Source organism: Scomber scombrus, chromosome 15 (genome assembly GCF_963691925.1).
Source record: "Scomber scombrus chromosome 15, fScoSco1.1, whole genome shotgun sequence".
Classification (NCBI taxonomy): domain Eukaryota; kingdom Metazoa; phylum Chordata; class Actinopteri; order Scombriformes; family Scombridae; genus Scomber; species Scomber scombrus.
The window spans coordinates 11925561-11953099 of NC_084984.1; the positions used below are offsets into that span (position 1 = coordinate 11925561).

Genomic DNA, 27539 nt, shown 5'->3' on the forward strand with positions numbered 1-27539 from the left:
TAAGTTGAGGAAGTAGACATTTATGGCGCTTTTCCACTACACAGTTTCAGCACGACTCGCCTCGGCTCGCCTCGACTCGGCACGGTTCCTTTTCCATTACAAAAAAGTACCTACTCAACGTGGGCGGGGTTGTCATAGCACGGCTCCGCAAAACTGCCGTGACTTCGTTTTTTACGCGACACAAAACACATAAACAATGGAGGACATGGAGGCAGTGGTGTACTTGCTGCTGTATGTGGCTTTCTGTCTCACACAAAGCAAGAAAATTGAGCCGTATGGCTGTAACTATGGTTGTAACGCTGCTGCCGTCATTTAAAAATGCCGGGTTTGATTCTTGTGTGAGACGGCTCATGACGCTTCCAGCGACAACTACCAATCAGCGGCCAGCAGTGTGTCGACGTCACATTTTAGTACCGGCTTGGCTCGCTTGGAACCTCACCAGAGCAGGTACTAAAAAAGGACCAGGTACCAGGTACTTTCCCTAGTGGAAACGCAAAAAGAACTGAGGCGAGTCGAGGCGAGTCGTGCTGGAACGGTGTAGTGGAAAAGCGCCATTAGCTGTTTTCCTGTTGTTTTTGCATGTCATGTTTTTTACAACAATCTCAAAGTATTATCAGTGTCAAATGCAAATTAAACTTCTATATTTTTCATTTGTGCCTTCTTTTTTTTTAGGCGGAGCTGACTGTTGCAAAGTAAATAATTTAGTTTACATTATACTGACTAAACAGAACCGTGTTGTTTTAGGTAAGGGGAACATTGTAGACACAAGACTACAAAAAGCCTGTTTACTTAAAGGACTTTAAAGCATTCACACAAAGACATGCAGATGAGCTCCCAACTGAAAGAAAGGGTTAAAAAGAAGGTGGTAAATACCCCAGGGACGACCCTCAGTGCCTCGTCACTCAACCGTCTCTCTCTCTGTAATTCTTTGTGTATGTGTGTGTTGTTTCAGGGTGTGTGAGGCTGAGTGGCTCTCATGGGCAGTGCCTGAGGAATGTGTTGTTTAGCCTGACCAGCTGAAATCTGCCTTATTGAGCAGCGATAGCCCACAGACTCTCTGGCTCCTCAGGAACTGGACGGAGGGGGGGTGGAAGAGGGTGGAGCATACCAGCTGTTACTCAGTCAGTACCTGGGCCTTTGTAGGTCTGAAGGCCGGTCAGGACTACTTTCCCACATGTCGACCACACAGGCTTTAGAGGTTGTGTCACTCTTAGACGTCTTGAATATTAGTTGTAGATTAGTTGATTAATGACTTAAACTGCTAATCAATCACTGAAATTGTTGGTTAATGTAGTGTTCATCAACTAATCAATTCATTGACTAATAGCTAATTAAGATGAACCACGTCATCCACACCATCATGTTGATTTGGCAATGTGTATGCAAGTATGAACAGGAAATGAAGAGAGTGAAATTTATCTGAAAGGACATAAACATGTATTTCAGATGTATCCTCATTAGTATAAACATGGCCTGAAATTACAATTGGTTAGCATTACATTGATTGATGACTGCAAGCCCTTTCTTTCCAATGATATGATAAGTTGAAGGGTTACTCCACTGATTCAGTCTGTCAGTTCAATAATATTGATGGACTCACAAGAAACAGATTAAAAACTGAACTGTTAAATCATATAATGCTAAAGCTGTTCTGTGGTACAGCAATGCTTTGAGTTAAATGCTAACACCAAGATGCTAACATGCTGATGTTTAGCAGGTATAATTTTTACCATGTTCACCATCTTAGTGTGTTAGCATGTTAACATTTGCTAATTAGCACCAAACACAAAGTACAGCATTAGTTTTGTAGGTTACTCGACCAATTAAAATTGTTACCTCATGATGAAAAGTCAGTGGATCAATAAAGTAATTATAGATCATCTTGAGGAAGACATGAATGCCAAATACCAAATGTCATGGCAGTTCATCAAATACTTGTTGACGCTTTAACTTAAGCTTAATACACAAATGTATGTATTAATGTATGCTTGAGGAAAAGTCAGAGGATCAGCAAAGTCGTGAATATTCATCCTCTGGGCACTATGAATGTGCAAATATCTGTGTTAGTCAGTCCAATAGATGTTGAGATATTGCACAGGATAATGAAAACTTTCACCTGGTAGTGGTGCTAGAGGAAACGTTGCTGCATCATTAGTCATTAGGGTTTATTTTCTGGGGACCATGAATGTCTTTACAAAATGTCATGTCAGTCCACTCAGTAGTTGCTGAGATATTTCAGTTTTAACCAAAGCAGCCGACTTACCTACAGATCAACATTTCCATCCAGAGAGCCACTCTGCTAGTGTTTCTAAAGACACTGAATCTTGAGTAGGCCTCCTCCTCGTGACCATGAACTCATATCAAAGATTAATACAGTAGCTTTTTTTATTTTGAAAGATGACCTTTCAATGTTTGTGTGTGTACCTGCAAGCGAGTGTGCTTTTGTGTGTGTGTGTGTGTGTGTGTTCAGTTCATATTTGCTCCCAAGCTGCATTCTTCTCTGTCTGGCCGAGCTCTGACAGCACAGCGGCGTGCAGAGGAGGGAAAGGAACACTGAGTCCTGAGTGAAGATATGAGGCCAGCCAGTCAGTCTGTGTTCAGGGGCGAGGGCCTGACCCGCCAGGACCCATAACTAACTGATATGAGCCTGGGCCAAGTGGGCCCAGACAGCTGCCAGACTGCGAGCAAAACAGAGGAGGGTGGGAGGGTGGGAGGGGGAGAGAAGGCAACATAGTGCCAGAGGAGATATGTACAGAGAGGAAACCACAGTATGGACAGAATAACGGACCAAGATAATATTGGGGAGAGGATGTGGCAGTCCTGACTGATATTTCCAAGAAAGCACTGGAGCCTGGAAGGGACATTCTTTCTGCGAAGCATGTAGTGTTATCCAAGACTTCCCGAAACACCAAATCCCTTGGTGCTCTGTCCAATATAGACATAGGAGGTTGGCCTCTGTGATACAAAGATTTTTATTTTTTTCTCATTATGTTTTCTAGTGAACATATCTGGATGTGCACATGGGGACTGTATATTGATGCCATTTAGTTTCATAATTTTCGTCTCCAGTGAGCACAAGGTGCATCATTTTCTCTTACTTCTCAGTCTTTCCACAGTTTGTCAGATTATGTACTGCCTGCTTTACTGATGTAACACCACACTAACGCCTGTTATCATTTTGGCTCGATATTGTTTTTCCAGTTAACTGTCAATGCAGCGTTCAGGGGTCATTATGAAATGCTCCTCATATTCAGTCACTGAAATGTTGTTCTTTTAGTGTTCTGCCTCCATTGAAGCCTGTTTATTGCCACACATATAATGTCTACAGACGTTTTCCTATGAAAACAATAACTTACATGACAATACTGCTTGCACCACATATTCCCCGTATAGATGATCTGATTAGATTTTAGAGCATTTTCACATATATTTGCACATTAATGAGTGGAAAATTGTATTCCCTAATGCTTCAATGATATTAATACCACACATGTTGCTTGAAAGAATGTTGACATTGCAGTGTTTGCTGATTTATGCTTTAATTATCTCAATGACCTGATTACCATAATTGGCTATGTTTCATATATCACGATGATTATCCCAAGTTATTAATCAGCTCCACTGCCTTCTGTTTTTGTTTTGTCTCTGCTCCGTAATAAGCAAAGCCAATAAATAAAAAAACAATTATTTCCATTTTAAAATTAAAAATTGAAAACTATATTATATTACAAGCAAAAGTGAGCCTTCGTTGAGCATACCGGCAACATCAGTGTTGTATGAACATTTGATGAGTTGGTAAGCTTGTCTACGAGACAGTCACCTACACACAAATACCAGCCAGATAATACAGCTCCTGCATTGTGTCTAACCATTACAATGGCAGCGGTGTGTGGTCTAGCCTCAGTAGCCTGGCATATGGCCTGTGACCCCGTAGCCCCCTCTTGTTTGTGTCATTATGATACCGATAGTGTGGTTGTGAATAGAGCCAGCCGGGACTCAATAGACCGGACTGGGACAGCCACATAAAGGCCCTCAGCGTCTGTCTTTCACTGTAGACTGATTATACTGGCTGCGTGTGCGTATATACATGTGTGTGTCTGTGTGTAGACAGGAGAATATAATGAGGTACCGTTGTATTATTGATGCTCTTCTTCTTTTACCTACCTGCTGTTAGGTGGGTTTCGTCTGCTCAGTGGGCTTGCACTTGCTTCTAGCAGGTCTGGAAGACTTGCATATCCTGTATTCCTTATGTCGCTGCTTCAGAGTGGAGTTCAATATCTTCAGTATCTCAGACTTGTGCTAACATTCAAGACATTTATTAAATTAAATATGGATTCTCGGATTATGTTTTCTAAAATGTTAAGTTGTTATAAATGTGATGAAACTTGGAACTTTTTTTGTTTTTGTGTTATTGATTTTACTTTATTAGTTTGATTGCGAATGGTCATGTTCTCCGATCAACAGGAAGAAGACCTGTAAATGAATCAAAGTTAATGTAGAAGGCTCTTTATTGTCCCAAACCAGATGTTAAGAAGACACCCTAAAAATAGAGCTAAACAACATATATTATGAAATGAATTAGGCCTGCAACCAGCGATTATTTTATCTATTTTTGGTTCACTCAGTGTCCTAAAATGGCTACAAAAGTGGTCTAAAACCCAAAAATATCTAATATAAGATCATAAAAGACATGGAAAAACAATTAATCTTCACATTTGAGTAGTTACTATTCATTTATTCACATTTTTGCTCATAACAATATTCATTGTTGATCAGAATATTTGCTAATTAATATTCTGTTGATTGGCTAATTGCTTGATTGACTAAACTCAGGTATAAAATTCATATATACAACATTGAAATATGCACAACATCCACGTCCTCCTTGTTTTTTTTTTCCTGTGGATCAGTCTCTGACATAATCACATGATTTATAACATCTCCCGGTCCTGCTCTCTCCCCTTTGTCCATTAACAAGTCAGGTCAAGATGAGCTGAAGCTTGAGTCTTGAGTCTAGTGACTGTTAACAAGTAATCATGTCACTCAGCACTTCTCCACAGACCTAAACAATAAGGTCACAATGGCTGACAGACCGCTCTGTAAAACAACACGCCTCTATGTTTGGTTACATTTTATTGGATTATCTTCTGTTCTTTATGTATTTACTTGTTATGAATTGAGGTCAAGTCTGTGGGTATTTTATGAACAAGCCACGAGTGTCTGTTGTATTTGCCAAACAGCGGCTGTCAATATCCAGTCGGCTGCTTGGGTCAGGAAGTGACATTAGCACTTTAGCCAGCCCTTTAAGAGGTCAGCTGTCGGACCACAGAGTGATACCTGTCCCACAGGCAGCTGTAAGCAATTTTACCTCACAGTCGGATGGAATTACATCTCCTAGAGCGGTACTGTACCTGATGAAGAGTGATTACTGAAAGGCCTGAACAAGTTAAACCTACCTGTATAGCAGCACCTATAGCAACCATCCATTTGAGAGAAATGTCACTCTCTTGGTCGCAGCACTTTATAAATATTTCAATGTGGCAGGAGGTGTGAAATGGGCTGTCCTTTTTACTTTTTTCCCTACATTCAGGCATTTGTGCCTGAATTATTCAAAGTTTCTAACATTTGCTTGAATTTTAAAGAGGACATAATTCTGTTTTTTGTGGTTGTTATTTATATGCAGCTGCCTGCTCTGAATGCTTCATTTTTTTCCACCTTACCGACAATCTGCTGTCAGCTTGTAACACCCATTCTGTAGCCTTTGTTGCTAATGTTTTTCCATGTTTTTTATGCGTTGTAAAGAATGAGAAAAAGTGGTGAAATCCTACCACTATAGTTTGTTTAGTGGTTTGTTGAAGTAGCCTCCAGTCAGCCGAGAAGCAGTTTCCAAAACAAGTCAGAACAGAGTGGGCTACTCAGAAGGGGGGTCTTAAAGAGGCATGAGCTAAAACGGCTTGTTTCAGACAGAGGCTGGACTGAGGGGTGACATAAAACACCAGTATAAGGTAAATTAGGAGTTTTTATGAACTGTAAATCATGCAAAGATATTCCAGTAGAGCCCCAGAACAAAAATATAGACCTGGAAATGTGCCTGATATGTCCCCATTAACGACAATCCCACATTTTATTTTACAGTGGGCTGTGATTGGCTACAATGCACAGAAGAAAATAATAAACAATAGCATCACTGGCAATTACTTTACACTTCAGTCACAAACTTCTGCACTTACACAGTTTAAATCATGGTAGTATCAAATTTGAATTAGTCCAAATCTGCCTTTGTACTATTATTTTCTCCATTTTAACAATTTTCTCTCTCTTCCTGTTCTTGTGTGTCAATAGAAGTTCCCAGAACTCAAGTTCAAGTATGTAGAGGAAGACCAGCCAGAGGATTTCTTCATCCCTTATGTCTGGTCCCTGGTCTTCAACTCTGGAGTTGGCCTGCACTGGAGCCCGCATGGCATCGAGCTCTTCAGCATGGACTCTGGCTGAAACTCCTGCAGTGGACTGTGTGTGTTTTCATCCCTGTTCAGTATAGAGGAGAAAAAAAACAACTGACAGCCTGTGTGTGCGTGCGTGCGTGTGTGTGTGTGTGTGTGTGTGTGTGTGTGTGTGTGTGTGCGCATTACCCTTTATAGTATGTGCACGCTGCTTTGAAAGTGCCTCAACCTTGTACAGAACGGTGTTTCTTTTTTTCCCTTTTATGCAGCACAACTTCTTTTTTTTCCACTCTTCCTCATATCATAATAATCCTTCTGCTTCTACACTGTGAAGCTTCATCTGTGCAGGTTAACAGTTCACACAGTAGCGCCCACTCGTGTATAGAAAAATTGCCTATTTAACATTTGAGCAGAATGACCTGATCCCCACAGCACATGCTGAGTTACATCTCTTCTGTAAAACCTTCTGTTATTGTGAGGAGCTCAGGACACTGGCGATGGATAATCCAGCGGGTTTTTTTTCTTGCTTACAAAGAAAAAGGTCAATTAAAACACATGCACCTAAGTGTTACACTGCTCCGGTGAACGTTTATTTAAAGCTGCAGTGAATGCTAAGAAATAGCACCAATGTATCATTCAAGGCAAGTCACGCTCTTGAAAAATGCAGCCTACATCTCACAAATATCCTGTAAATTACTGACTTTAAGTATGATAATCTCATGAATTAACTTTCTATTTTCACCACACATTGTTCTCTGAATACAAAGAGTTTGTATAAAAGATGTGTATGAAACTAAGTTTAAAATGGGTCAGGAAAATAGAGCTGATCGCCAACAGAAAGTCCTCTGTTTTGTTGTAATGTCCGGGGATTTCAGATTTGAGCCCACCGGTGTTGCTTAGTGTCCACCTCCAATAACCCACATTGAAATATAGTTTAATTAAAGCTTAATTTCATCAGTCCCTTGAGAATATTAGTAGTCCACATCACCCTGATTTATGCGATATCATTGACACTTCAAGCCCATTTATTTGACTTAACCCTGTCTTTGACGTTTCCATTGTTTTCCTGATGGTAACCTAAGGCAAGTACTTCAACTAGTGCGAGTCATTAAACCTTCTGTTGTAGTGCGTATAATTACAGCTGTCTTTTTAATTTGTCACTTTATTTGCATGTTTAACTAGAGACTTTGTATAAAATTATTTATTTTCATGTATATTGTTTTTTTTATATATATATATTCAGCCCCTCCAAATGTAGACAGTAGTAGTACTGAAACAACTACTACTAATGAAAGAGAAACAGTGGTACTATTCTTTGATTCTTTCCAGGTGGGAAAACTGGCTTTATATTATTACATATAATATGACAACAGCTGTCATTTTGTGGCAAATAATACTTTGAAAATAGGAGTTTAAATAAAAATATTACATCAAAGCAACTAAGTGTCACATGGTTATTAAGCAAAATGAAATACTGTACCATTCAGGGAAAAATTAATGTAGACATAAAAAAAAAAAAGAATATTAGATTTGTCAGTATAAAATAATACAGGTGTTTCATTGACAGATTGTGTCAGTCGGAGAACATGAGAACTTAACATACTACTGAATATTTATGTCTATTCATTGTATATCTCTGCCTCCTCTTGCACTATGTAGACTAGTGGTTTCCAACCTTTTTGGCTTATGATCCTTTGAAGGAATAGTTAAACATTTTGGGAGGTGCACATTCACTTTCTTGCCAATAGGTAGATGAGAAGATTGATACCAGAAGACAATTAGCCTAGCTTAGCATAAAGGCTCGAAACTGGGCGACAGCCGACCATCACGTCTACACATCATTGACACACGATATGTAATTTGTTTAACTCGTGCAAAAACCGAAGCATTAAAAGTTGTGGATTTACAGAGTGACTTCCTGGAGTCTTGTCATCATAGTGAGCTTGCCAGGCAGAGACTCCAGGAACTCCAGCTATCACAGCTTGAGGTTGATGCCAATATAGAAATACCTTTAAGTGCAACGCCACCGATGGCAATGAGTTCTTATTGTCTCAATCGTTAAATTAAAGCCATCTGACAAATGAACTTGTGGTAATTTTTGAAATTATTGCTCTGTTAATAAGACTTTAAGATTTATAGTAGTTTTGACGTCTGCTATGTGGGCGATGATTGACAGTTTGCTCACGCATTTCTTATTTGGAAGGTCGTGACTCCAAATGGGAAAGCTGCATCTCCAATGGGTGACGTTACACCTTGCTACTTCAATCATTGTATACAGTCTATGCACTGCACCAAGCATCCAAGAAACAGTCCAGACATCAGCCCTCAAAAAATAACAACTTGACACTAATTCATTAATTAATTAATACACTTCAATGAAATTTGTATGGCTTAAACAAACAATATTATAATTAGTAAGCACTAGAGGCGCTGGCCGGATAGGCACATTTTTTTACCTTTGGACAAAGCAAAGCTAGCTGTTTCCTATTTTCAGTGTTTATGATAAGCTAAACTAATCAGCTGCTGGCTGCGGCTTCATATTTGGCATGTAGACAGAGCAAAAAACAATGTCTTCATGTGCATTTGTCGCCCGCTGCATTATGTCTATAAATTGCAAGCAGATTGTTTCATTTGAAAACTGTTTTGAGGCAGTCATTTTGGCAGCAGAGTCGATATAGATTATTAATCATCTCTTGAGCCTGTAGATTTATTTTGGGAACTCCTGGTTGTGAACTGGTGCTGTAGACAGCTTCTCTCTGTATATTTTATTCGTTGGGATTTGGTTGAGGTTGAGGTCAACATCGATTTCTGCAGGCCGAGACAATTCTGTTACCCATATAATAATACCCATAATATTTATTCTTTTTGGACTTCATCAGGTCTTCCTTGGCTGATATGCTGCTTATATCTGAATCACAGAATATTAATACATTTTAGCACTGAGTGTGTCTCTCATGTCTTATTGTCGACTGTTGTGGTCGTGGCTGCAGAGGCAGCAGAAACAGAGGCATGAAACCACTTCGGGGGGAAAAGTTTATGGCACAATGGCACCCACTGTGTCGCTGGAGCTCCCACTTCCCAAGAGAATTTCATGCCTTTCGTCTCTATTGTATTGATTTTCATGCCTGAAATTCTCCCATTCTCAAGGACAATATAATGGATGCAATCTGATGTAAAGAAAGGCCCATTTTCAATGCGGGGTCATTGGTAAGTTACAGTGAGACTGTGTGCACGTGTACAAGCTATCCTGCCTGACGCTTTCTTTCTCTCTATGCACCGACTCTCACCTGCTTCCAGCTCTATTATCACAGTGCCAGATGGTTGAGCGGAGGTTTTCACAAAGTGACATGGCCCTCCTTGTTCCTTCATGGAGCAGGGTCACCTTACCATGGGCTCCCGTTTCAGGTGACAGCAGGAAGATGGATGGAGCAGGGGATTCTGGGATGGGTAGTTTATGTTTATAAGAGACTGCTACATTTTCCTCAAGGTCTATGTGACAATGCGTCGCAGTGTAGCAGTGCAGCGTGGCCCCAGAAACAGAGGTCAAACCCAGAGCTGCATCTATTGAGTGATGTAAAAAGTAGGGCACTGGAGACCAGTTTGCTGAAGTGGCTCTGTACTGACTACTGGTTGCCCCTAGTGACACAGAACTCATTAATATGACAGATTACCACAGTAACGATGGAAGGTCGTAAGGCTCAACGGTTTTAGGATTGGGTCACAGCAAGGGGGAAGGTCGCTCAGAGCATGAGAACAGCACTGAGACTGAGATGTAAATATAAATTAAACCAGTGTTTTAAAGTAATGAAGTACATTTACTGTACTTCAATTTTTAGGTACTTTGACTTTAATTGAGTACTTCCATTTTATGTTATTTTCTCCTCCATTACTTCGCTTTAGTTACTTATCAGATGAAGATTTAACACGATGGATAATATAACAAGCTTTTAAATGAGTCTATGAGTTGTTTACAGCTCCACCAAATAGTGATTTTTCCCTCTAAACTTCTCACATGGTTTCATTTCAATAAATGTCCAAATGATCCAATATTTCACCAAAAATCAGAGATTAGAGAAAAAAATGCTGAAAACAGATTTGTGTATCAGAACCTTGTTTTGTTTTTTTGTTCATTCCTCTCCCATTAATCATTTCACAACCACTCAGATTTATCTAGTGACCCTTTAGAGGGACCCGACCCCTTAGATTGGGAACCACTGGATTAAACTAGCTAACTGTAACATGCTGCTTACAAACTGATGCTTCACTATTAATAATCTAATGATGTCATATATATTATTATATCAGTCAGAAGGACCAAATGAGTACTTTTACTTTAATGAATTACATTTTGCTGCTAATTCATATGTGGGATTTACATGCAGGATGTTTACTTGTAATGGAGTACTTTTACATTGTTGTATTGGTGCTTTTATGGAAAGGATCTTAGTTCTTCAGAAGTAAACTGACACTTGGCGTCACTGGGTGTCATTCCTTCCTTCAAATCTCCACTGGAATGACAACAGCATTTCTCTGGTTGTGTACTACAGTTACAGACTGAAGCGTCAATGGGGAAAAACAAAACCAAGTTTCACAAAGAGATATAAAGGGGAGACAGACAGACCATATCATGCCCTTGATGTCTGCGAGATAACCTATGTTTAGTAGTCACGGGTTACAATAAGTCAGCAGTGTGGTCACCTCACCAAAGGAAATACCAAAAAAAAGTCACATAACTGTACAGTGGCTTTTCTTATGTTTATATTTTACTCTGGATCTAGTTTCTATTTTTGCTCTATTTTTTCCGCACATTACTCTTTTTAAGTCACCAGTCATTGACCTTTTTGCATGGAGCTACTTAACACAACACAAGATAAGCTGTCTAAGGCGTGAAAAGGGGGTTAAGAGGCCATTTTTAGCAATACTAGTGGTGTAGGTCTAGGAATTTAAATGTATGATAATTATGGTTTGAGTGAAATGACTATGACATCAGGGACAGGCATTCATTTTTCATTGCATTTTCCTTTAGGGACCAGAGTGTCAAATTTAGGGGCAAAAATGGAATATAGCATTCATAAATATGTTTTAATGAGTGTATAATCACCTGAAACTAAGTAATTTTGTTTTTGTTATCTTAGAATAAGTCTTTCCATCTACATAGGCCCTCTTCCACAGAGGCTGCCATGTTGCACCGCCATGTTTCTACAGTAGCCCAGAATGGACAAACCAGGCACTGGTCTGAAGAGGGATTTTCACAGTTTTCACAGTTTTCTCAGATGTCACTAAATCCTACACACTGGTCCTTTAATTCATCAAGGTAAAAATATCGTTCTGATTAAAATACCTATTTTTATTCACAATTAATTAAAATAATGTTGATGATCCCCTGACTTTTCATCATCATCAGATCAAAATCTATCTGCCATCAGTGTGTTTGGTGTTAATTAGTAAATGTTAGAATGCTAATATGGTAAAGTGAGATTTTGAACATGGTAAACAATAAACCTGCTTACATCAGCTTGTTACCATTGTTAGCATGCTAACATTGAAATTGCTTTGTCCTGATGCGTTTAAAATCGTGAATGTAACATGATGAAAATACAAAAACTATACAGACATTCCCTAAAACTGTAACTGACTTTTTAGGTCCCCCTCACATACCACATTACACACACTAAGGATTTTATTAGTTTAAACAGTCATGGTTATTATGTCTGAGCAAAGTTTAAATTTTGGCCAGAATTGAGTATCAAAACAGGAAAGGTTTCCTCCTCTGCTGGGAACATGAATGTATCTCATTGAATTTCATGCCTGGTTGATTTTTATTTTCCGTGTGTACAAGTGGATATTTTGGCAAAACAGTGATTTCAGGAGAAGTATCATTCTGTTGGGAAAATGAATATCCAGACCTCGTATCATGACAATCTTACCAGTAGTAGTGGAGATATCTTATTCTGCACCGGTGATGCCTGGACAATCACACTGACTGGCATTCCTTTATGTAGAAAAAGGAAATGTGTGCAGATCTTCAAAATCATTTCACACTAACAGCCTATAAAGAGAAGTGGGTCATTGAGGCCTCCAGCTACTTCGATAAAATGTCACGAATTGAATCCCAGAACAAAAGCACTTTTAAGGTATGTGAATGTAGGATGACCTGCTGTATATGGCACTCACGGGTACAGACTGTAAAACTTTATTCAGATAACTCTGCAAAAAAACTGAAATTACATTTTAACCAAACCCATTCAATGGTAGAAAACCTCTTTGATCACCTACAAATGGGGAAAACTTGAGCATACTCATTTTTTCTCTTCTTCTTCATCAAGAATTTTATGTGCTGCACATATCAAATGCCCCTGAGGATACGTCTGTAGGAGCAAAAACAAAGGTAACAAGGTTTTGATTTTCATTGGAAATGTTGCAGAGATGGAGACATGAATGTAATGCTTCTCACATGAAGACTGCTGTAGGCTGTACAGATAACACAAGATTGATATCAGATTTCTGTATATTCCTGTCAGTCTCAGCCAGCCTCTTTAATACACTGTATAACTGCCTGTGATCAGCTGCAGATTAATTATTATATATGTAATTATTTATATGTAAATGTTCTGTATGAGTCAGGTAACAGTACAAAAACATCAATTTGATCCATTTTAAAAGTTTGGATTGATTAAAAGTAATGATGAATTATTGCATTAAGGTGTTTATGTTCATTGACTAAATGCTATCTGCAGGCTATGATATGTTTCTATGTTTCTGTTCCAGTTTTAAACTTTCATGTACTCAGCTGAAGGTTAAGTTTTGATCTGCTCCCCCTTAAATTTGACAGATTTATGACTTGTTATACATGTTGGAAGTGTCAAATTAAATCGATAAAAAATTGTATTTGGAAAAATGCAGTCCTAAAGGAATAATTTTTTTAAAAACTGACTGTTAAATTATTCTCATCTTTCAGTGCATTAAGCTGCAGAAAACTCCTAAAAGTGCAACAATATTTTCAGATACTGTGTTTACTTCTTGTTTTGCTTAAGATAAAACAATAAAAACCAGATAATGTGTGACTTGTAAAAGACAATAGTTTAATAGGAGCACAAGTGGATGTCACTTTCATTGCAATTGTGATCTGAAGGTATTTCGCTAACATAAGCTAATAACAGCCACCATTAGCACTGGTCATACCAGACCAAGCCTGTAGCAGCAAAGCCCTTCAGTGTATTGACTTGAGTAAGGGTGTGTTAATTTGCTTATGAATTATACTTTTTATTGGTAAGAGGAAAATGTTGTTAATGCATCTATCAAATACAAATGATCTAGCTTTAAAGCTAAGCAGGGTCTTATCATGATCCCTTCTCACAGGTTAATAAATAGATGTAAATGTCAATGAGTTGTGAGCAGTTTCAACCACCAAGTTGTTTGATTTGGCTTCAAGAGGAAAAACTAGCCAGTTTTTTGCAGATTTATGAGAGGAATGTTGGAGAAAAAATGTCATTTTCTGAACTTTCCTTTGCATTATTAATCATCTCACTACCTTTCAGATTTTCCTTGTGAACCCTCAGGGGGATCCTCCTGACTCCTGTGGTGGTAACCACTGCTCAGGACACAAACATTTACATTCCTGTAGCTGATTCTGTGAGACAGTATGATGCTAATTTCCCCTAATGTTTTTAGCCATTCATATACAGGGAACATTTAAAAGACCTACAGTTGATATCTTTGTTGAAACATGTTTTTATCGTTCAGTATTTCCATTTTATTAGTTTTTTTGGAATTATGTACCTACAGGGAAAGATAACCCAAAGCCTAACTGCATGTTAGTCTGAAGTAAAGATCTCTTGTCAGTGCTTAAATATGAGTTGCTGGCATGTGGTCTGATTTGTTAGCATGTGTAGGGTTTTATTGCTTTTTGATTGCGTAATTTGCTTTTCCGATTAATTATTTAACCCTCCGTGTAGCTGAAATTAGCTGTTTAGGAAGCCTCCGAATCAGAGATCTAACAAGATATGTTCCCCTGCTTATACATTAAAATGTGCTTTATATGCCTCCAATTTTATATTCTGAGGATATCACTGTAAATTCCAGCTTCATGCTGCATTTTACAGCTTTTTTATGAGCTAAATTTTATTCATTTTTATCATGTAGTTAACGGTAACAATAAATGTAGAGTGAGACCAAGGGAAAATAAGAATATAGAAAAAATTGATTGAAATGTATTGCTTTTTTTAAAGGTGGAATGAGTCATCACATCGTTTTTAATTAATTATTCAAATAATACTTGATAGACAGAAAAATAACCAGCAACTGTTCTGAGCACTAACACATTTTTTAATCAAAAACATCCAACATTTCTTACTTGTGAGAATTTGCTGATTTGATTGTTTAATGTGACAATAAACTGCATGTCTTTTGGTTTGGGACTGTTTGTCAGACAAAATAAGCTATTTTTAATTGTAGTCAGCCTTTTTAATGATTATCTGACATTTTAAAGACCAATGGGTTGATTAATCCTGACACTGAAAGTAATCATAGCAAAACTCACTCTTTTCCTTCAGAGGCTCTCCTGCTGTTGAGATCATTTCTGTAATCTATATCTGTCTCTCTGTGAACCCTGAGGCATAATATCATTGGCCATTATTTTCTGGAGCTTGACTTGACACCTTGATGTTTGTGAACTCAAAAGCTCTTTTAAACCTTCCATGGGCTTCATCTCCATCTTGTCAGTAGCCGATCATTACTGTGCTGTCAGATTACATTTGAACTCTTTGGAGAAACTGTTCATTTAGACCAATCTTTTCTAAATATTCTGACTTTTTGTAGAACTCATTAAGTTTAGACAGACAGAGGAGAGAAAAATGTGGACTGGTCTTCGACCTGGATGCAATCACTGAAATGTCAGTTGGATAAAAAAGATTGCGGGACAGGTTGAACTGATATTGTAACTCTGGATAAACATCTGGGTCAATGTCTGATTTGACAGCGTTCTTGAAGAAGAAGAGCTTCCATCACTCTCTCTCTCTTTCATTATGATAGAAACACAGCTGGAGACACTGACAAATGCTTGATTTTTTTCATGTCAACACAATAAGATGAGAACAGAAGCCGATCCGGTTTCTCGCCTTTCACTCGAATATATATATATATTTTTAATCATGCAGTGACATTTACCATTGTGGGAGTTTTTACTCTTTCCTGACAAGATATCAGATGTGCGAGTGGTGGGGGAAAAAATTGTCTCCTCTATCTTTTTAATTAAAGTTGTCTTATTTTTATCGCTCTTATCTGACAAGCACCCTGTGTGCCATCTTCACCCTGTTCTGAGCACTGCAGTTTAGACAGAATAAGCCTTTTTAATTGCATATGCATTACCCTTTGTCTGGAGCAGTCACTGTGTCAATAAATTATAGTAAAGGACAGGATGGCTATCTAGAATATTAATCATCCTTGTTCTTTTACAGTGTTGCTTTACCTCATTGTGTGCTCTCTCTTTAATCACACCTGTGGTGATAGACTGTAGCAGGGGATCTTCAGCTTGTTATGCAGTGATGAAAACTTTAAATTTAGAGTGTTCAAGGGACCCATACAGGTGTACAATCAATAAAAGCAGAAACACTCATTAAAATACTCAACTTTAATGAAATTAAGTGTGTAATCTCACATATAAAACATTCTGAGAGGGTGTAAGTTGCCCTGGAAACAAAAAGGAGCCACATTTTGAAATCTTTAAAAAAAAAAAAAAAAAAAAACATCTAAATGAAAATCTAAATTAATTAGGCTATAGAGACAATGTAGATACAATCTCCCATTTATGAATTTTAAACTGTGATGTTAATATATATTGTGATATAGGATAATTAATTTGCTGGCCTGTGGTGCAAAAAAAAACATTTCTCAAAACACAACCGTTTTGGGGGGTAAACCCACCAAATTAAATACCTGACGAGTCAAGGCACTTCATACTATTGATGCAAAATCATATAACAAGCTTTTTAAGCCAATAAATTGAATAATTTATGTCATATCATGGATAAATTGACATTTTAACCCTAACCCTAACATACATGTCAGGAACCAACCATAAAGTATAAGGATGCAGCATCAAGAAATAGTGGGCTGTATTGGTCCATGCACCTTTTAATATTATGTTATTTTTAATTGATGTGAGGTGGGGGGGTTAGAGTAAGTAAAGAGTAAAGTGTTGTGGCTCAAACACTGTCATACTACTAAATATTTAATAAAACCCTGTCATGCAGCTTTACCCGGGCTAGAATGCAGACAGACTCTTCCAGCCAGACTGAAATGGAAAACGGTTAGATAAAATTGGCTACTTCCTGGAGTCTGGAGAACAGTCACACACACAAAAGGAAGGGCAGGGAGATGTAGAGGCAAAGAGAGGGGAGGGTAGGGGAGGGGACAATGTGTGTCTGCAGTCACTTCCACAATTCCTCTGACAGAGCTTTTCCCCTGACTGATTGCTTCCAGACTACCTTAAAAAGCGGCGCATGCAAGTCCCCGTCCCTGTTTTGGGCTGTTGCGTTGCGCTCTTGCGCGGCGCCAGTGGGGGATCCTGGGACAATGTGGGGATGAGCTATTGACTCCACCGCCCCCACCAAGCACACACACGCGCGCGCACACACACACGCGCGCGCACACACACACACACACACACACACACACACACACACACACACACACACACACACACACACACATCTCTCCCATCATCATTATCAGCCATCCACCCCCCTCTGCCCTGCAGCGACACTGGCTCACTGGCACATTAACATACTGCTGCTGCCTGCACCTCCTCCCCTGTCTGTCTAGGGAACACAATTAGGCTACGGAGGAGACACACACTCACTCACACACATACACACAAGCACACACACGCCACGCACGCAGACACAAACACACACTCACACACACACACGAGGAAAAGAAGTTGGAGCCAACGTTCATGCAAATGCAGCAAAAAGTGACTGAGGGACGTTTCGAGGTGAGGTCTTCTGAAGGGCTGCAGTCAAGGATCATTGCTGTTTACAATAAAGTTCATTGAACAGAGTTTGGTGTTTTAAAGATTTCTGGTTCTTACAGTTCTTACCATTCAACGTGCATCTCTGCTTTAAAGAGTGTAGCCAGTTGTTTAAACCATCTACATCATTTTTATTATTTATAGATTTGATCCCATACATAATTATAAAAGTAAATGACACGCTTAAATGACTGTTTGTGTGTTTCTTTGTCTCATGATGCTGTGATCTGCCTACGAATTTATCTTATAAAGACAGTAAGTAAAGTGGGCTTCCTGTTACAGATCTACTGTCAGGCAAGAAAGGAAATTGATCTTCAGCTGATGGATCATTCTGCTGGATAAATAAAGAAGGATGGAGACTGTTGTGTTGCTAATTAAGACAGACAAACTTAAAGGCCACTTTAGTGATTGTCCCACCTGAAAGCTTAAATGTCCAGAGGGAGGCAGCAGCGCGCTCCTGTCTGTGTTTCGGACATGTAGTGTATTGGTTTTTATGCCCTAATGTTAAGTCTTATAGGCACACAGCAGTATGTCACGTTGAAATTCCCTAGGCTCACTTGCTTTTTGTAGAAGACTCAAATTGCAACCATTAAATCCCAACTGTAACCACCTAAAACTAAAACCTAAAAAGCTATTTGGTTAGTGAAGCAGGCGCAGCTCCTCCTATAAGGCAAAGCTCAGGGAACACAGCACACTCATCACAATCAGGGAGAACTGTCCTGAGTGATTAACATGACAAAAGCAAATGATTTATTTTTACGCAAAAAATGGGAATTCCTGGATTGAACTGTTGTCATAATATGTTGACTTCCTGATTGATCTCCAGTTCCACTGATACACATTTTTAGCAAACATGCATTCTTTAATATGAATGAACTGCTAATAAAACACTGATCAAACGCTTCAGGCGCCAAAGAATCGGGAATTGTTGGCTCTAAAATAAAGTAGACCAAATTACACACCTTTAGGCATTTTACCATTATTTTTGTCATTAAAGTTCATTAAATAAAGACTTATGAGTGAAACAGACGCTTTAATAAGATACAAAGAACTAGATTTCTATTATTCAGTTTTACAATGAATTTAACACGTCATATATTTAAAAGAAATTACTTGAATGGAGAGTTTGTGTATTTGGACTATTTCTGCCAAGTTTCCCAACCTCATCGCCCTGTTTTCAACTTTACACTTTGTCAACTTTTTCTGAGAAAATGTTAACTTTCCAACTCCTCAAATGTGTGTGTGTGTGTGTGTGTGTGTGTGTGCACGCGTGCGCGCGCGCTGTGGGCTCTACTTGATCTGTTGTTTGCGCAACACAATCACATTTCTTTTAAGCGACAGGGTGTCTAGACACACACGTGACCGGGCGCGTCAATGCGCACTGGAGACTGGAGACGGAGCAAGGGCACCAAAACCATCCGCCTCATTTACAGACAGAGAGCCTTTTACCCCCCTCGAGATCACTCGTCGGCTCTGCTTTCTTCCACACTCAGACACGGAAACTTCGTGTGGTGTGATACGAGCTTGGATTATTTCATTTTGGAGGGATTCGGCTGCTAAAATAGGTTACGAGGCTCGGTGCATGGACGTAACCCGAGGGTCCCTCTCGCTTTCTCTCTCCGGCTTTAAACTCAACTCTGCTTGGGGATTCAGTCCTGGGCTTTGCTCCCTGGATCTTCGGACGAGGCTCATCGCTGCCAGCAGACCACATCCTCTGCAGACGAGGGGGCATATTTAGACGATAACGGATAAGAAAACCCTCCGCAAGCCTTTTGGTGGAGAGCCCTACTCTGTGCAGTCGGATCAAGGACTTTGTGGATTAATGCTCTTGAAGACACATAGCCTGGGCGAGCGTCGGTTTTCATGGGATAATTGTGATAGAGTCTAGGCTTAATTAGGCCCCGGTTTGTTTTCATTTCTGCCACGGCGATTGCGCACAGACCTAAAGATGTTTTGACAATGTTTATGAGCTGAAAATCGCCACTGATAGTTGTTTAACAGGGGTCAGTTCTCAGCGAGCTCAGGCTGCACATCTCCAAGTGAATAATTAGAACACACTGAGGCTACATGCTGCTGTGTTGGAGCAGATTTCTCCTGCTGTTATAGACGCATATACGCTGCTAGATTCACCATTATAGGCGAGTCTTACACGCCCGGAGGTGATGGTTATTTATCCCCCACGGGAAAGCTGACTGTCCCGTGAACCTCCACTGCTTTTCGGTGATATAGTCTGCAGGAGAAGGCGACAGAGACTGGCGTATGCTACAGATTTCCTCTGCTTCTCCAGCTCCCAGTTTTTCCACCGTCTTTTCTCAGGCTGCTTGTCATTGCCTGGACTCGGATCCCGGAATCTTCATGATTTGCGGACACCATGCTCGTTTTTTAGCCGGGGAACCCTCTTTTCGTCCCGCATGTTTAGGACCAAACGATCGGGGCTCGTCCGGCGACTCTGGAGGAGCCGTGCGCCCGTGGAGGGCGACGGGGAGGCGGATAGAGGGACGCATGGCTCCGGGGGCTGCTGCATGGGCAAAGCGACAAAGGTGGCCAAGTCCAACGCCGGGTCGGAGGCTGAATTAAAGGCGTTGACCCACTCCATACTAAAAAAAATCAAAGAGAAACAATTAGAGGTGCTGTTGCAGGCGGTGGAGTCCAAGGGGGGTGCCCGAAGCCCCTGCTTGCTCCTGCCCAGCAAAGTGGACGCGAAAGTGGGTCAACAGTCTTACTCTCTCCCCATGCTGCTCTACAAAGTGTTCAGGTGGCCGGACCTCAGGCATTCCTCGGAGCTGAAGAGGCTGTCTTGCTGTGAATCCTACGGGAAAATCAACCCAGAGCTCGTTTGCTGCAACCCGCACCACATGAGCAGGCTTTGTGAACTCGGTGAGCTGGATTATTATAATAACCTCATCTCCCAAACAAAAGTTCCCAAAATTGCATTGGATTCTCTGGTGGTCGGGCCTAATTTTGTACAAAAAAAAAAATCAAGTCATTATGTCAAAGAATTGCCAGACCCTTAAAGGGCTAATTAGCCTAATTCAAATTGACATCACCTCTCTTGGCACAGTTGTCTTGAGTTTCCATAAGGTCAAACTTGACCGGTGTGGGAAAAGCGTGCCAAGTGGTCGTCTTCATCTCCACCGGTAGTGTGGCGTCATGAAATCTGAGTTTGGCATCTGAATAATGACATCACACATCTTAATTTTATTACAACCATCATTTATGGCTTGATTATGTTTTTAAATGTGCTGATTTCTGAATAGAGATGCGGGTTTTTTTACACTTTAAAGCTGGCCAATTTACTTGATGTGTTTATTCCAACATAAATCTGGATATGATCAACTCCAACAAAGCCCACGCTTTTTAAACAAACAACCTATCTGGCTTTTTAACATTTCACAATTGGCATTTCCAAAGTGCAAAGCGACTCAGCCAGGGCTTTACAGTCTTTCCACGGTGAAGTTTCCAGGGCCTGTGTGTGTGTGTGTTTGTGTGTGTGTGTATGTGTGTGCTTGCTTGGCGTCCCGGGCCAAAAGAGGCCCGTATCTCAGTTTGTCCTAGACGCTGATAGTGGCCCTCCTGGCGCCAGGCGGCCCCCTGTTTATCTGCCTGCCAATGAAAGGCAATAGCCGCCCGGCCGGCCTCACCGCCTGCCTCTCCAGGCTGAGCTGACAGACACAAACCCTTTTCCCTGAAGAATCACAACTCTTATCATAAAGTTAAGATCTTTCCCTTGTTTTTTTTTTCTTTTTCTCATGCTCTGCCTCCTTTTTCCTCTCTCTCCATGCAGAGTCTCCTCCTCCTCCATATTCTCGCTATCCCATGGACTATCTTAAACCACCAGGTGAGCTTGAAATATATGCATATATGAAAACATGTATGTATGTTATGTATGTATTTATTGCCTGAAGCACAATCTATGCAAAACACACACATGTCTAAAAACCCATTGTGTATTCATGACTGTTTATGTGCTTGTCTGTATGTCTTGACATATGCATATAGTCTTACACAAAACCACTGCAGTGTGTGTGTGTGTGTGTGTGTGTGTGTGTGTGTGTGTGTGTGTGTGTGTGTGTGTGTGTGTGTGTGTGTAGGAAACAGCTCCATGTTATGTTGTGATTTATGATAGCAGTGGAGTGGCACGCCTGGCTGGCTGGGCAGTTCTAGCATGGCTGGCAGCCAGGGCAAAGCAGCACAAAGTTGAGATACCAGCTATAGACTGACTGGCACATCACCAGGGAGCAGTGTGTGTGTGTCTGTGTCTGAGAGGGAGTTGTTTGTTTGTGTGTGTGTCGTCTATCTATTGTAAATCGCAGCACAGAGCGAAACAGACAGGCAGCGGCATCTCTGGAGCCAGCCAGCTTTTATCAGCTGAATTAAACAACACATTAAGTTTGGGCTCTTGTGAGGGTGTGCGTGTGTGTGTATGTCACCGTCCCACATCCCTCTTTGTGTTTGTTTTTAGGGAGCATTTGTCATTTTAACGCCTTTCAACCATGTATTCTAAAACATTTCCAGAGAAAGCTTTGGTCATGCCTAATTGTTTCCTCCCTCCACCTGTGCCAGACTCCACATGCTGCTGTGGTTGTCATCCTATTCCCTGGCGCCGGAAAGTGGCATCAGGTTATGTCATCGCCTATTAAGTCGGATTTGAAGTGTGTTAAATTTCAGGCTATAACCAGAATAGTGCCAGACTGGGGCGGAAGAGACAGAGATAAGGCCCCCTTTGACTTCTCTTGGTGTCACTTAGGGGGTGACAAAGATATAAATGAACAGAGTGAGTCGGTCCCTACTCCCGTCTGGCTGTCTGTCAGTGCAGGAAAGGCTGAGAGTTAAACAATGACCAGTCAGCCGAGTGGCTGGCCAGTTAGTCAGGAGAAGGAGAAAGTGGCTTTCAGTGAGTGGAAACAATAGGAAGTCATTGCAGCTGCAGCTGTGGTTCTTCAACCCCCCCCCCCCCCCCCCCCCATTCTCTCTTTCTCTGTCTTTGTTACCTTTATTTGCTGAGCCTTAGCGATGCTGTTTTACCTGAAAAGCACTCTTAAAACATCCAAATGCACGTAGACCTGATCGAAAATGTTAAGAATGAAAATATTCAATGATAGACAAGTGAAATCCTCTTTTTACTCAGGGTAGAACTAGTATCTTTTTGTGTGAGTTCGGTTGGAGACGTTCCAGTAATAAAAGGAAACAAGAAGGTAAATAGGAAAAGCAAGCTGGATGCAGACAAAGGAAATGATTATACAACCCATGTTTCCCCTTTCAGAGCAAACTGAAAAAACTTGAATTGGTGTGACTGCTGTGGGAATAAAACATTGGGAATGAAAACAGAACAAGAAAAGGAATATATCACCAGGTTGCTTGTCTCTCTTCAAGTAGAGTTATTATACTTGTTGTAATCTTTTAAGTTGTATTTTTGTTCAGTATTTAAATGACTAAGTGCAGCAGCTCACCTGCCACACTGTTTCCTCATTTGGTTGAATTCAGTGAGTGCAGCTGCAATTGCGGTCATTCAAAGGAGAGTCTGTCTGTCTGTCTGTCTGTCTGTCTGTCTGTCTTTCTCTGTATTGGGGAAGGAGAGTGAAAGACAACATATTAATAGGACAACGGAGCAAGCTGGAGGCTACACATACACACACAGAGAGAACAGATGAGCTTATCATGCAGAAAGACATGGGTTTTTCCCCAGTGCCTCAGGCAGGCTGTCAATCATTGGCTCCTTCCCATTACTGCAGGATATTCTAATGTTCTATAATATCCCCTGTATTTGCTTCATATTAGGCTGTGTTAAATCATAATGACATTCAGAAAATATGCACAGTTAACTTTTAGAAGGCAATCAGACGCTGTAAAAATCTGCATGAAGTGGAAGAGCGGTGGGTTTTATGATGATGGTTTTATGATTCCAAGCAAGCAGGAAGTGGGGTTATATGTTTCAGGGTGCCTGTCCGCTCCGCCAGCAGCAGCGGTCAATATGAAAGCAGCCCCAGACGTAAAACGCTACCTTGTTTCAGCTCTGGGGAATATAAATCACACACTGTTTCGCTCTTTCTCTCTGATGCCCCCTCAGCCCTGTGGTCAGCTGTGAACTGTTGCCCGGGAGACCAGGGCAAGGCTCCTGGCAGCCAATGAAAGCGTGGCAGGCTGGGCTATGCCCGTGCATCTCGTTAGTTTGACCACAGGGGCACGGGCTGCGTCCGGATGGGGCAGGGTGGCAGGGTGTAAGGGCCCGCAGAGAAACCGCTCTGGTTGCTGCTTCTTTTATTACTTCATAGCAACTGCTCGGTCAAAGTGGAGGCCAATGACACGATGTGTTCGCTGGAGTGTGGAAGCAGAAACACCAGCTTCCTCCTCCTAAACCTCTCGCAATGTATGGCAAGAGTAATTTACATCCTCTGCAGTTGTTACAATAAACCTCAAATTTGAGGAACCTCAGTTAAATTGTAACTATTGCTTTTTTGGTGACTTGAGTAGGAGTGCGACAAAAATGTACATGTATCTGCTCTGAAAAACTAATTTCAGAGTCACAATTCAGTCAAGAGTGGAGGTGGTCACCTCCACCAACAAACACTCTGGCTGAATGGATGGTAGGTGTAGCACAGTGTTGACGTGCAGAAAAAGGAATGTATCATTAGTGAATACCAAGCTACCACCAGCAGCAGCAGCTCTGCAGCGGAGCTAGCCTGCTCCCAGCGGTGCATTGCAGCACTTAGCACACACAGTGGTTTTGTTAAAGCTCCATTCAGGTGTCATGTTGAAACTAGTCTACATTACAATCCTGGTGGGGGTTAAGTATTCGAATGCAAAGAGAGGGGGACAAGATGACTTTTTTTTATCTTCCTTGTCTGCCTGATAGAGACAATTTACAGTGAGCAGCTTTCAAGGGATTTCTGCGCTCTGTCTGCCTCATTGTTTTTGCCTGGATATAGTGCATCTTGCTAAAATTTGAAATTCCAAGACAGACACATTGGTTGGAAACATTTCTGATACATATCTGCTGTTGGTGAGAAGGCTCAGCTTTCCAATTTAGCTTTCAAGCATCAAATTTAGACCTTTCCACCTCAACAAGGGCTGTGAAATTGCAAACATTTTTCTGTCTTTAGAGGAAGAAGCAGGAACAGGAAAAATACTGGGAGACAATTATGAGACCAATTTTTTATAAAGAGATCCAGAACACAATGTGTTGCAATCATCCCTAATATTTGATCTGCGTATGGTTATTGAGCAGGGATCTCAAACCCAAGCCCTTAGCAGAAAGAGTACGGCTCTCTCCAGATCAGAAGCTCGTCCATGCAGAGATGCAGGGCTAACGTTCCTCCTGAAGCAGTGGATTATGGGGGATTATCAGGGGTGTAAGAAACTCTCTTCTATAAGTCTTGTTTGTGTGTGTGTATGTGTGTGTGTGTGTGTGAGAGAGTGTGAGCTTCGTCGTCAGCGTCTTCATTAGGCATTGATTTCACCGGAGTGATTGACGGCCTCACAGCTGCTGCTTTGCCTTCTCCCCTCACACACACAACACACACACACACACACACACACACACACACACACACACACACACACACACACACACACACACACACACACACACACACACACACAGAGAGTACTAATTCAAAGACTCTCTTTCTCTCTCTTTCTCCATTAGATTCTCCAGACTCTGGACCTTCATCCAGTGATACTGGGGGAACGACATACTCAGCCCCTGTGGGGCTTTCAGGTAAACATTCCTACATATAGCTTCCCTGTTTATACTATTCATGTCTTTTTCTACAGTTCCTTCACTTTGCTACACATATTATTTTCCTCTTCTGTTTTCTTTTCCTTCTCCTATGCATCCCTCCCAACTCAGACTTATCTCCCCTCTATACTAGTGATGAGGCAGTGATTGTGGGGGCCCTGCTTCCCCTCTGTAATAAAAAAAAAAGCCAGTGAAGGAGGGTGGTGTATTTCTCCCACGTCCACATAAATTCCTCCCTTCTGGCTCTTTGAACAAGGCTCCTCTCTTCTCCTCTTCCTCTCTCATCCCTTTCCGTGTTATGTTGTAATGGAAGACAAACACGCCGAACCGTTGTTTGGAGAAGAATATGCTCTGTGCGTGCGGGGGGAAAAAAAGCACCAAAAAGAGGCTTCAACTGACACGCGAGTGTTTGTTTGGGTGTGTTTGTGCGTACAGGGGACGCCTTTGTAGACAGTTAAGTCTCCTCTGGGTCTCTGTGTGTGGATAAGAGCGAGACACAGGCGCCTTTCTTTCTTCCATCTCTCATGCAGGACGTGTTTCGGGCTTCCTCAGCTTTTCTCCCATAATCCCCTTTGGCAGCTTTGCTTCCTTACCCAGCGCCCTGTCCGCAGGCTACAGAATAAGATGGTGTTCACGAGAGAGAGAGAGAGAGGGAGAAAGGGAGAGAGAGAGAGGGAGTTTGCTCTCCATTGCTTGAGATTGCTCTGTGCTGTTCTCTGCTTTCCTTTGCCTCAGATGGTTCTCATTACTGGGCCTTTAAAGCCTGTTTTATGTCAGTTGGTGTTCGCTGCCCATTTCCCCCCCTCCTTTGTTTGGTGATAGGGGGGTTAGCCCGCCTGCCTGCATATGTGTGTGTGTGTGTGTGTGTGTGTGTGTGTGTGTGTGTGTGTGTGTGTGTGTGTGTGTGTCCTTAGATGGGGAAGAGATTGGAGCAGCCGTGCTTACAAGAAGAGAGGAACCAAAAATCAGCCTCTCCTCTGCTCTCCTCCTCTCCGAGTCCTCCCTGTGTGCATTAACTAAAGACACATTTTAGACCCAGTTCAAACTGTGAAACCCAAGAACTGGAGTCTTAACAGGCGCCCCCATGCTCCCTCCCTTACTCCTTCCCTCCCCCAGTAAGGCGTACTCTCTACCCCTCCTTCTCCTCCTCCTCCTCCTCCTCCCTTGTTTTCCTTCCTGGCGAGGATGACATGGCAGCGGCGGCCAGCGCTCAGTGAATGGGCCTCCTCAGTAAGAGCGAGGTAGAAAGGCCGGGGCGGGATGGCCGAAGCGCTCTGCCTTCATGATTTCCCTGGTTAGCCAAGAAAAAAAAAGGCTGCTCCATTCCTCCTTTTCTCCCCCCTCACACTCGCTCCCTCCCTCCTTCCCTCTGGGGCCCTGACAAAAGAAACATGGCTCTCCCAGAGGCCCGCTGCTGACCTTCTAATTCACTCACTCTGCCCTTTTTATGTTCTTCTCCAGACATATTTACAGAGAGGAAGGAGGAAGAGAGAAGAGAGTGGCAAAGACTTGAAGTCAGCAGTTGTACTTTACTGTTTTTTTCGTTTTTGCATTGTAGTAGAATAATTAAGTGCTTGTCGACTTAAAAGAATTTAGTGTGCGGATGGGAAGAGAAGCTGTAGCTCTGTTACAGAGTTATAAAAGCAGGAAAATTACCCACCAAAAAATCCTCATGAATCTGAAAACACAGATCATACAGAGCCGATGAGATGAGGTTAAAGGCAACATCCTCCACTCCTCATCTTCCCCCTTTTTTTATACTCTCCCCCTTTATTCATCTTGGAAAGAGTCAAGACTATCCAGGCTGGAAGGAGTTAAGCGAGCTGCGACAGCGACAAGCGCAAATGCAAACTAGGCTGCCTGCCAGGCTACCAGCTCCAAAGCTCCTCTCGCTGGCTCACGTCATCAGCTTGGAACAGAGCAGAGAGCAGAGGAGAGGAGAGGGGGGTCGATGGCTGGAGGCCTGGAGCTGGGTGTTGGGGTGCTGATCTTGGTTTGAGCTGGGGTGGGAGCTTAGCTGCAGGGTTTTTTAGGTTGACCCAGGAACTGAGGAGAGAGATCAAGAGAGAGATTTGGAAATAGAGATTGGGTCAGGGTTAAGAGGGCACTGGATTGTTAGTTAAGAATCTGTTGACTGTTAAGTAATATTTAAACTTGTTAGAGACCAGATATCGCCTTATATTCTGTTGATGAGCAGCTCAGGTGGCAACCACGTAGTCAAACGTCCATCTTGTTGAGCTCACAAAGGCCTGGAAAAAGATCTGTTTTGTTTTAAATACCCGATTGTAAGACCTCTGCGTGCTTGTCAAGACAGAGGTCTGGGCTGTGGCAC

The 27539-nt window shown here is 41.5% G+C and overlaps 2 protein-coding genes across 2 annotated transcripts in view; both read left to right on the forward strand.

Annotated features, from left to right (window-relative positions):
• dym (dymeclin) overlaps positions 1-7856 on the forward strand; it is a 56580-nt gene extending 48724 nt beyond the window's left edge. The window contains exon 17 of the mRNA XM_062434725.1: positions 6343-7856. Coding sequence (XP_062290709.1) covers positions 6343-6492 — 150 coding nt within the window. The 3' untranslated portion in view covers positions 6493-7856. The remainder of the gene's footprint in view (positions 1-6342) is intronic.
• An 11015-nt stretch (positions 7857-18871) lies between these two features.
• Positions 18872-27539, forward strand: part of smad7 (SMAD family member 7) — an 18302-nt gene continuing 9634 nt past the window's right edge. The window contains exons 1-3 of the mRNA XM_062434772.1: positions 18872-20346; positions 21254-21307; positions 25115-25186. Of these exons, the coding sequence (XP_062290756.1) occupies positions 19881-20346; positions 21254-21307; positions 25115-25186 (592 nt within the window). The 5' untranslated portion in view covers positions 18872-19880. The remainder of the gene's footprint in view (positions 20347-21253; positions 21308-25114; positions 25187-27539) is intronic.